Source organism: Pieris brassicae, chromosome Z, assembly GCF_905147105.1.
Source record: "Pieris brassicae chromosome Z, ilPieBrab1.1, whole genome shotgun sequence".
NCBI lineage: Eukaryota > Metazoa > Arthropoda > Insecta > Lepidoptera > Pieridae > Pieris > Pieris brassicae.
In genome coordinates, this window is record NC_059680.1 from 12,094,383 (window position 1) to 12,104,521 (window position 10,139).

Sequence of the window (10,139 nt, forward strand, 5' to 3'; positions counted from 1 at the left end):
TTTTGTTGTACTTCAATCTCTGTCCTTCTATCTAATATAAATTTTGAGGTATTTAGAATTTTAGCCAGTTTCATTTTTTATAACAATATAAAATTATAATCTTTTATGTACTTATTATATACCAAATTTATCTGTTCCTTTTCCAAATTCCGAACCAATTTCCAACCCAATAAATCTAATAACTTTGTTGCATGGCTGACGCACAAACCGTGCAGGCAAAAAAAAAAAACCTAGCGAATTATGTTTAAAATATGCTTGAGTCTCGAGCGTTAGTATTAAACAATTCGTGACATTCATTTTTCTAATCGTATAGTTTACTGTCGATACTGTGGTAGTGGGTAGTGTATTCATTATTCAGTGAAGTGTGTATAAGCATTGTGGGTTGCTTGCATTGATAGTTTAAACAAATTATCGAAATCGTTGTAAAGTTTTGCTTTATTTACCAAAATGAACAAAGGGTATGTTTTAAAACCTCATAATATAGGTTTAGTTACGAAATTTACTTGTTAAATAATTTGTAACCATTAGAACTCATTTTAGACGAACGTAAAAAAATGCCGGCAAAAATGTGGTATTTATCTTTTCTAGCATTGTTTCAAGTTTATACATTACTTATGTTATCATCAACTAGAATACTTGATGCTTCTCAAAATATGACTTGTTTTATATCAAATAATTCTCCATATTTGCACCGTTTCATGGATAGTTATACAATACGAAAGTATAATAACCATTACATCTCGTAGGTGCTTAATTTCAAGTATTACTTACGAAATTTTAGCGTAGTATAATATATTCTTAATAATCCTTGTTGATGGAGTTTCTAAATCATTTTCAATTTGTGTATTTTTATTGTTACACTAAAAATATTGAACTATAACAATTAACAATAATAATTGTTTCAAATTGTTATTATATTAAATCTGCATATATATTTGGTACATTTGTGTTATTTTGTACAATAATAATTTGTATAAGTTGGTTTTGTTAATTACATAAATATTTTATATGTTTTAATTTACAGTCGGAATTTTGGAGCTCAAAGAAAATTTGCTGCTGGAGCATTTGCACCGAATAAGAGCCAATCTACACGATTGGAAACTCCCACAGAAACCAGGCCTGATCAAGACCCTATAGTACGTTTAGTGAAGAAAAAACCATCCATTCTCTTGGACAGACTTACTTTTAATGGTAATTTTTTTCATATATATTGAGTTAGAGTATAGATAGTGTTTACACAACATCAAAGCTCTAAGTTAAACAATTACTTGATGTAAGCTTTGCACAATGTAATATAAAATACTATACTTGTACATATTTTTAGCAAGAAGCATAATTCATTATGTACATACAATTAATTTTTATTTTACCTCTTAAATGATAATAGTTCGCATGAACAAAAAAGTAGTTAGTACAGTAATTTAATAATTGATCCAAAAGACTAAACCAAATGTAATATAGAACGGTGGCTAATACTGGATTACCAAAAAGCCTTCTTGAACAAAATAATTGTTTAAGCATTAAACATGCTAAAATAACACATAGAGGGTTCTATATCTCATATTTTTTTCATAATATACACCATGAAACGTTAGAAAAACTAATTTTGGAGAACCAAAAGTTAAGAAATATAATATAAAAAGTGTTTAATTTCAGTGTTATCATCCTTAATATTACAATAATATCAATTAATATTGAAATCTGTATAATGCACCTGTATGCAACAGCTTTGTTTTACTACTTGAATGTATTTTTGATTCATATTTGAAATTACATCTCAAACTAAACTTCAACAAAAACTTTCGGCGATTTTAATCAATATTTATCATTGTATTTGATGTTCGGCCTAGATGAGATGTTCTGTAGGAGTTGACTGTTTTTGTTATAGAATTGCCATTGTACCAAGTCATTTTAATTTATTTTATTTCATAACAATTTAAAATTAGCAATGATGTTATTTGTTTTTAAAAATGACACCTTCAATGTAAATTTAACACAGACTGTAGTTTCTCTAATAGTCATTATTGTTTAACAATAACAATCTTTAATTTATATTCATGTCTCAAAATGTATGTGCCGAATACAGGATGAGAAATGACTTATAAATAATTGAACATTATTAAATTAACTAATATGTACATATTTGTTAGATTGACTTTATAATGTTATTCAATGTTTCTATTAATAAAAACTGTTCTGGTCACTAAAATAGAGAAAGAGTTTTTTAATCTACAAAAATCTTTTTACGACTATTTGAAATACTTTATCTGTAGAAAGACAAAAATTTTACAGATATACATAAGCATTTTCAGCCTGTGGTTGTACTAGAACGACTACATACAACCCAAGTTACGAATGCTCAGTTGCGCCAGACTGCGAAATTAGCAGGTAAATAAATTTGATTGTGCAATTAATTACAATAGAATACCAATAACAAGTGCTCTATATATTTAATATTAATTAAATGTTATCAAAATATATTATAAAAGCTGTTATCTGTATTAGATTTTTAAATTTTTAGACAGTGATCTCTCTCAAGAAACTGGTGAGACCTCATTGACTGAAAATTCTACCTCAAATGATCACATTGAATCAAGCACTACAAAAGATTGTTTCACTCCGGATCCACTTATCAACAAAAGAAGTCGCTCTAGATCTACAACTACTGATGATGAAATTACAATTAGGAAAAAACGAAAAACAACAATTTTGAATGCACCAATATTTCGCCCGACTATAGAAGAATTTAATGTCAGTATTATAAATTATAGCTTATAAATTAGTCCTTGTTGTAACAGGTTAAAAATGTGCCTCATAATTGTTAGAAATGTAACTGGAAATGGTTCATGTAACATATACGGCCCATTACCAGTTCTTTTTTTGACTTTCTGTTGCCAGTTGCTTTATTTATAAAATTATAAAGCCATCTAGTAATGTGTAGACAAATTACAGTAGTATTTTTTTTGATTTTGTATGTAAAATTGTCTATTGCATATCTGCCCTACATAATTAACTATACATACAAATTTAACTTAGAACTCCAAACTATTGGGGTTCAACAATCAAAACTTGGTAACTTGAAATTAACAAACAAAACATTTACTGTAGTAGTATAAAACATAAATATATACACAAATCTACATATAAGTTTGGCATTCCCTTGGAGAAGGAGATACGCTCACCTCACAATTGTGTCTTAATCTGATTCCAGGATCCACTTACATATATAGAAAAAATATTACCTAAAGCATCTAAGTATGGATTATGTAGAGTAATACCACCGAATGGATTCACACCTCCCTGTAATCTTGACGAGTCAATGGGCTTTACTGTATCAAACCAATATGTCCAACGAATGTTTAAACGATATGGCCCAGCTACAAAAGAATTGAGCGCTTTCAAAGCCCTCTTAGCATCACAGAAAGTGCCATTCAAGCGACCACCTTTAGTAAGCGGATTGGAAGTTGACTTACCACACTTGTACAAACTAGTGCAGAACATGGGTGGCCTGAAGAAAATAACAACGCTACCAAAATGGAACAAAGTGGCTGAACACTTGAAATGTTGTAAGAATTTGAAAAATCCTGGGCAGAAAATAAAACAGATTTACGAGAAATATCTACTCCCATATGAAGTAATGACGTCGCTGGAGAAACACAATTTGACAGAACAAGTAGAGCAATTGTGTGAACGACGATATTCAAGGATGTTTAAGCGAGCAAAAAGTCCTTTGCACACACAAAAACAAATGCTGGAGCAATGTGACTCGACCGATAATGATTCGTCTGATGAAACACCAATAAAGGATCGTATAATATTTAGTGCCTTGGCTGAGACTGAAGACTGCATTGTTCCCGGTCGCCCTATGAAATTCCATGCATTTGAAAAAGTAGCCGAAGTCGCTTCTAAAGCATTTTTGTCATGCGCAAGTCAGAAAACCAATGTGATTGAAAAAGAATATTGGGACATTGTGTTGTCGAGGACAAAGCATGTGTGTGTTAATGCAGCTTCGATTGATACGGGTGCAACGGATTATGGTTTTCCAAATAATGATTCAAATGAGTATTATAATACACATCCATGGAACTTGAAGGTGAGCGATCATTTTGAAACTCAATATTCTTATTAAATTTATGTAATTTTAATATTTTAAGTTGTCATATTTAACTCGCACAATAGATTATTTAAACCAATTAGGGATCTTCAAGAAAAGAGCATATCAATTTTTATTAATCCAGCAACGCACTCGCGAAGTCTATCTAGCATTGATATCTGACAGACATCAGATAAGCTCCTGCCAGTTCGTCCCTTGTTTTATAAAAAAAAATGTTCGTTTTAGGGGCTTTGCCTTGCCTTGATGAATGTTTAATATAAATTGTCAAAGCTCCTAAAGTAGTCGAATCAAATAGTCGAGTTGTGAGTTGAAATAGAATCTTACTTAATACTTTCAGCGTATCAGTAAGAACACACAAAATATGCTAAGTTTCCTTGGTCCGGTGGTTGGAATGACTGCGCCCACATTGCATTTGGGAATGCTATTTTCGACGAGTTGTTGGCACAGGGACCCCCATGGCCTGCCATGGATCGAGTATATGCATAAGGGGTCGAAGAAAGTATGGTATGTGGACGCGTGAACAATATTAATTTCTTTATTGCAAAATCGTAAGAAGTTTGTAAAATAATATTCGTGTTCAAAATTCAAAATAATTCAAAAGTTGAAAAAAATATATGGTTTTATGTAACAGTATTTATGGCCAAACACGGAGTACTTTACTTGAAACTGGCATAAAGTCAAAACAATTACCATAATATAAAAAAACACATGTTAGTATTAATGAATAATAATCCAAGCGCTAACCTGGTCCTTATTCATTTGAATTTTTTTCAAGATCAGCCTTTATCATATCACTTTATAAGCAAGTGTTAATTGCTCACATAGAAAGAAAATTCTATTGGTTTCGAACGCACAGACTCTTGAGCCGTGGGGTTCAAAGAGACAGGATTACCTAGGGCTGGCGCTTTCCTCGCTCTAGCTTTTTAATTTTTTGCTAAGATTTCCCAAACGCATTCCAGGTATGGCATTGATGACACGCAAAGCGAGAAATTCCGCAAAGCAGTTGAACACTTGTGCCCAGCGTTCTCCCAAAATAAATCTGTTTGGTTGCCATCAGATATAGCGATGATTCCACCGGAATTATTGCAGGAGAATTCGGTGTCTCTTAGCCGGGCGGTGCAGAGTCCGGGTGAATTTATCATAGTTTGCCCGAAAGCCTATTCGTGTTCTATTGCCACGGGCTACACCATTTCCGAAAGTGTGTACTTTGCTACGTTGTCCTGGATTCAATGTCTTGGTGAAACATTTGAAGTAAGTTTATTGTTTGTTCTAGTTATTTATATTTTTTTATCACACTCTCCATGGTAAATGTAGAAGATGCAGACAGACCCAACATCTCTACGCAACGCCAAGGGATCAAAGGGTGACAACAGTACAACAGATTATGACACACCAAGCTTTTTGGGAGTCTAGTTCTAGAGTTTCGCCTATTCCTCTAAATTACCGCGAAACTGAACGTTGTTCGATAGGTCATCCCCCAGAGCCCGATGCTGGCTGAGGCTTTAAGGAGAGTGTCTTCGATGACAGGAGATGTGACGGCTGGCAGACATTCACTTGGACGGCTTTTGCAAGAGACCACAGGGCTCGAGCCTTCGAAGGGATTGTTTTAGTGATCACCCGTTGGAAGAATGTAGAGACTTAGTCATATGCTTTTTTAAGTTGACCGGTTCTGCCCAGTTTCTCAAAGCTTTAAGGGTTGAAGCGTTGACACAGATCAAGACCGGAATGCTCCAAATGGAAGTGGACGGCGTGGATGTTGGAATTGAGCTCCCTAGCATATCTAATGTCAACGGAGAGTGTGACGAGGGTGTCTTTATTATTATCGATATATAACTGATATGCCGGTAAACAGCGAAGATGTCTCCCCTAGAATACAAGCCAGTGGGTCCACAGCGGAGTGGTCCCGGAATTCTCCACGCTGACCGTGTTTAGGTGCTACCGTTGGCCCATTGGGCTGAACCCAGAAGGCATGACTCTAGGAAAGGGTTTGACTGATTGCCAATGGGCGATGGGGTCGTCCCGTCCCGCCGCCAGATAAATATACACACGAATAACTTTGTTATTTAAAATTAATTTTAATTTGTTTTGCAGACATTAAAAAGCAGTTGTGAACCAACAATGTTTTCCTTCGAGCAACTGTTATTTGCTTTCGTAAAAGATGCCCGTACGCCGCCGTCGGTTTTAACAGCAATTGAGCCAATATTAAGAGAAGTTCTCGACAAGGAGATCGAAAACAGAAGGAATTTGGAAAAATTAGGGTTACCGGTGAGTCATTTTCTGTTTCATTTTCATACACAAAAACGTCATGTGTGCAAATCACAAGTGGAAGACTGAAATATGTAAATTGGACTTGTTTCACTATGTAAATGTAGGAATGAACTTTTCTTTCAAAAATATATGTATTACACGTACTGCCATGACTCCAGATATCGAAGTAAACAGCCTAAACGCCCATTTTACCATCACTCCACTTCAAGTAATATCGATCTGGACTTAACACTTATATATCATCTCTCCCTCGTCCTAGTTTTCCATCTTTATCTTTCGCTGAAGCCAGAACGTTGAATCGAGTATTTCGTCTATTCATTCCAACGCTGTTGGTTGTGACCTGATTGATCGTGCTATGATCATATTCTACTATTCTTCACACATATTTTTAATTTTTCCATTACTATAGGTGAATTTCCTTCTTGCTGGAAGGATGGACTTATTCTGATTCTACTTTTTCTGATTTTCGACCCATCTCGATTCTTCCTTTTCTATCCAAGGTACTTGAACGCCTTATACAAGAGCAATTAAATGATTTCCTAAGCAAAAATTCCATACTGAATCCACTTCAGTCTGGGTTTCGACCTGGACATAGCACGACTACTGCTCTGGTCAGAGTAGCAGATGATATTCGCGAAGGCATGGACCACGAACAACTTACAATTCTCGCACTGCTAGATTTCAGCAACGCTTTTAATACTATTAATTTTAAAATTCTAATGGGGTTGCTTAGATCTTAATATTTCTTCTCATACTGTAAACTGGTTCTCTATCTTAATGAGCGCCGCCAGTGTAGTAAGACAAGCGATTGCATATCTCAGTGGAGTTTGATTGAATCTGGCGTTCCGCAAGGTGGCGTACTTTCTCCTCTTCTTTTTGCTATTTATATTAACTCCTTAACTTTCCGACTTTCAACTAATTTTCATTTATACGCCGACGATCTTCAAATCTACGTACAATCAAGTCTCGATGATCTGCCGCAAGCCATACAATCCACTAACAATGAGCTGGCAAAGATAGTTGACTGAAGTAAAAATTTTGGTCTTCTAATCAATCCCAAAAAGAGTAAGGTAATATTTATTGGCAGCCTATGTCACGACGAGAATGGATTGGGCCAGGGTACCTCCTATCCATATCGGCGGTGCATTTAAAATATAAGCCGTAGAGTGAAAAATTTGGGAGTTTTATTTGATCAAAATTTATCCTGGGAGCAGCATGTTAAAGTAGTTAGCCGCAAATTGTACGGTGCCTCCAGTATCCTTCGAAGTCTTAGTCATTTTCTTTCCTTTAGCACTAAAACCTCACTAGCACAATCTCTTCTCCTGCCTTTACTGGACTACTCCAATTCTTGCTCCTCCGATCTTAACGAGGAATTGCTAAATAGACTGGATCGTCTCCAAAATTTCTGTATCAGATTTATATTCGGTCTAAGAAAGTACGATCATATCTCTGCGTTCGTCAGCGACGTGATGCTCATGCTCTCTATCTCCTATATTCCATCCTGTTCAACCCGAAAACTCCTTCCTATCTCAAAAATGACTTCAAATTTTTGGGAGCCCATAACTATAGTTTACGCTCTTCCGAAAACTATACCCTTGAAATCCCATCTCATAACTCCTCCTTTCTTGGCGATTCCTTCAAGGTATCTGCAGTTAGGCTTTGGAATTCACTTCCAGTCCCTATTCGCTTAGCTCCTTCCCTATCTTCCTTTAAATTTCTTCTGTACAAAGATGTCCACATCGCCAGTTGCCCTCCGTTTTTATTTAATTATGTTCAATTTTTTATATTGAAGTGTTAATAAATAAATATTTTAATTCATTAGTTTAATATCAATCTTTAATTTGGTAAATAAAATTGATAAATTTCATCTAATTGTATAATGTTACTACTTCTCCTACGAATTGATGCGTCTGTCTCTTCTTCCGTTGCATCCGGTTTGAAATCACAATTATTCTAAAGAATTTCACTTCAATGGCACGACTTAACCCGCTGCATATTTACAAAATATAAAGCGTTAGATTTGTTTTTAGAGAGCGTGGCTAAAACCATCTAAACAGAGCTCGACGAGTGCTTGGAACGTGTGTGACCAAGATGAGTGCTATATATGCCGGATGACTCTATATTTATCGAGGGTAATGAACATTTTCTAATATTTAAATTTATATGTAGGTTTAGTTGATTTACATAAGATATTCGAGTTTTAGCCGTATATAAATTATAAACTATATGACCTTTAAGTTTCCGTTTTGTTGCCTATACGTCTTGCTATAGTTTTGTATTACGATGATATTTGTGATGGTCGCCACCACCATTAAGCTACCACCTTATTAAGGATTTAATTTTTTATGTACTCAGGTGCGAGGCGTTTTAGATAGAAATTCAGTGCTGTGTCCGGAACACGCGTTGAAGATACTGGAACAACCAAACAAAAATAATTTGATAAATGAGAGTAAGCGATTGTCATTCATAATTATGTACAGCACCAGTGAACTTCAGGAGCTTCTGGAGTTTCTCAAAGATCGTCTGAAGAAAAGATAGCGTAAGTCAAGACCTTTTTTTGACGTTAGATTGTTTGACCCTACATTGTTTTGACCACTTTATAGGCATAATGATACTACATCTTTAAAAACGCCTAATAATACTAATTTGATGAAACGTGGGGACGAAATACCTGATTGACGAAAGGACTCAATTTATGTACAAATAACACTTGCAGAATTGAACACAAGTACTAATCCTAAATAGATCTTTACTAGTTGATTAAAAATTGGGTGGACATGTGGTTCAAGTTGATTTCATAGTTAACTTAACCAAGTTAGTTAAATTTTACAAAAAAAACCGATAACTTTTAACTTTCTTCTTTCAGATAATATTCAAGAATGCATGGTACTTCTGCATTCTACTCCGACCGTGTAAGAGTCGTCTCTTACATACTTAAATTTTCGTAAATTTACGTTATTATTGTCACTAGGGCATTGAAACTCGGTTCAATTTTGAAAACCCGAGTTTTCGGGTCTAAGAGTAATCAAAACCCGGGTAGACCGGTTTTTTCGAGCGATTCGATCTTTTTATTGTATTTTTTTAAATATATTAATCTGTTAAATATCGATCTCCTACAATGAGTACAAAATATAAAGGATGAGGAAGAATGTAAATATATGAAACAGTACTTTACAAATTACAAAAAACACTTTTAATGTTTAAAAAAGTGATAAATATTTATTTTTTCTTCAGAATATCTTAAAATTTTAATATCTTAAACTTTATTATTAAGTTATCTAGTCCCTTTTAAATCACAGACATGCAGTGTCGCTAGTTTTAACGTTAAATGAATTCTTTTGGTAACATTTACTTATTGTATTTAAAAACTAATGAAAATTATATCTTGATAAGACATTTTTGTAGTATCACAAATAATCTTAACATTAATAAAACTCTTCTTCGCATTAACAATTATGTAACGAATAGTTCTAGTCTATTATATATATATATATATATATATAAATATATATATACTATTCCAATATAATGTAAATTGCAGTGGTTTGGTTAATAATCACTTCCTCTAATTAACCAAAATACTATGTAAAAAGTAGTTATGCATTTGACACGTTATTTAAACAACATAGTTAAGACATACCGTCTGACCTCTTAAGAAAAAAAGAGATATTCATATAAAATAATAAAAATAATAACTTATACCATTTTGGATACCTCGTAACATAACAAAATTAGAACTTCTTACTTATGTAAAGTG

General features: G+C 33.9%; 1 protein-coding gene across 1 annotated transcript; it reads left to right on the plus strand.

The window, feature by feature from the left end:
- Positions 1-278: 278 nt before the first annotated feature.
- Positions 279-9,511, plus strand: LOC123718940 (protein Jumonji). Its single transcript, XM_045675949.1, has 11 exons — positions 279-458; positions 1,025-1,191; positions 2,293-2,388; positions 2,522-2,751; positions 3,212-4,093; positions 4,452-4,618; positions 5,074-5,365; positions 6,206-6,379; positions 8,413-8,514; positions 8,738-8,921; positions 9,249-9,511. The coding sequence occupies exons 1-10, from the start codon at positions 448-450 to the stop codon at positions 8,918-8,920; spliced, it is 2,304 nt and encodes a 767-aa protein (XP_045531905.1). The 5' UTR covers positions 279-447; the 3' UTR covers position 8,921; positions 9,249-9,511.
- The last annotated feature ends 628 nt before the right edge of the window (positions 9,512-10,139 follow it).

Excerpts from the sequence above, each read along its gene's own strand:
- LOC123718940 (XM_045675949.1), top strand. Across the intron at positions 1,192-2,292 it reads GGACAGACTTACTTTTAATG|ATATACATAAGCATTTTCAG; the intron begins GTAATTTTTTTC and ends AAAATTTTACAG. Across the intron at positions 5,366-6,205 it reads GTCTTGGTGAAACATTTGAA|ACATTAAAAAGCAGTTGTGA; the intron begins GTAAGTTTATTG and ends TTTGTTTTGCAG.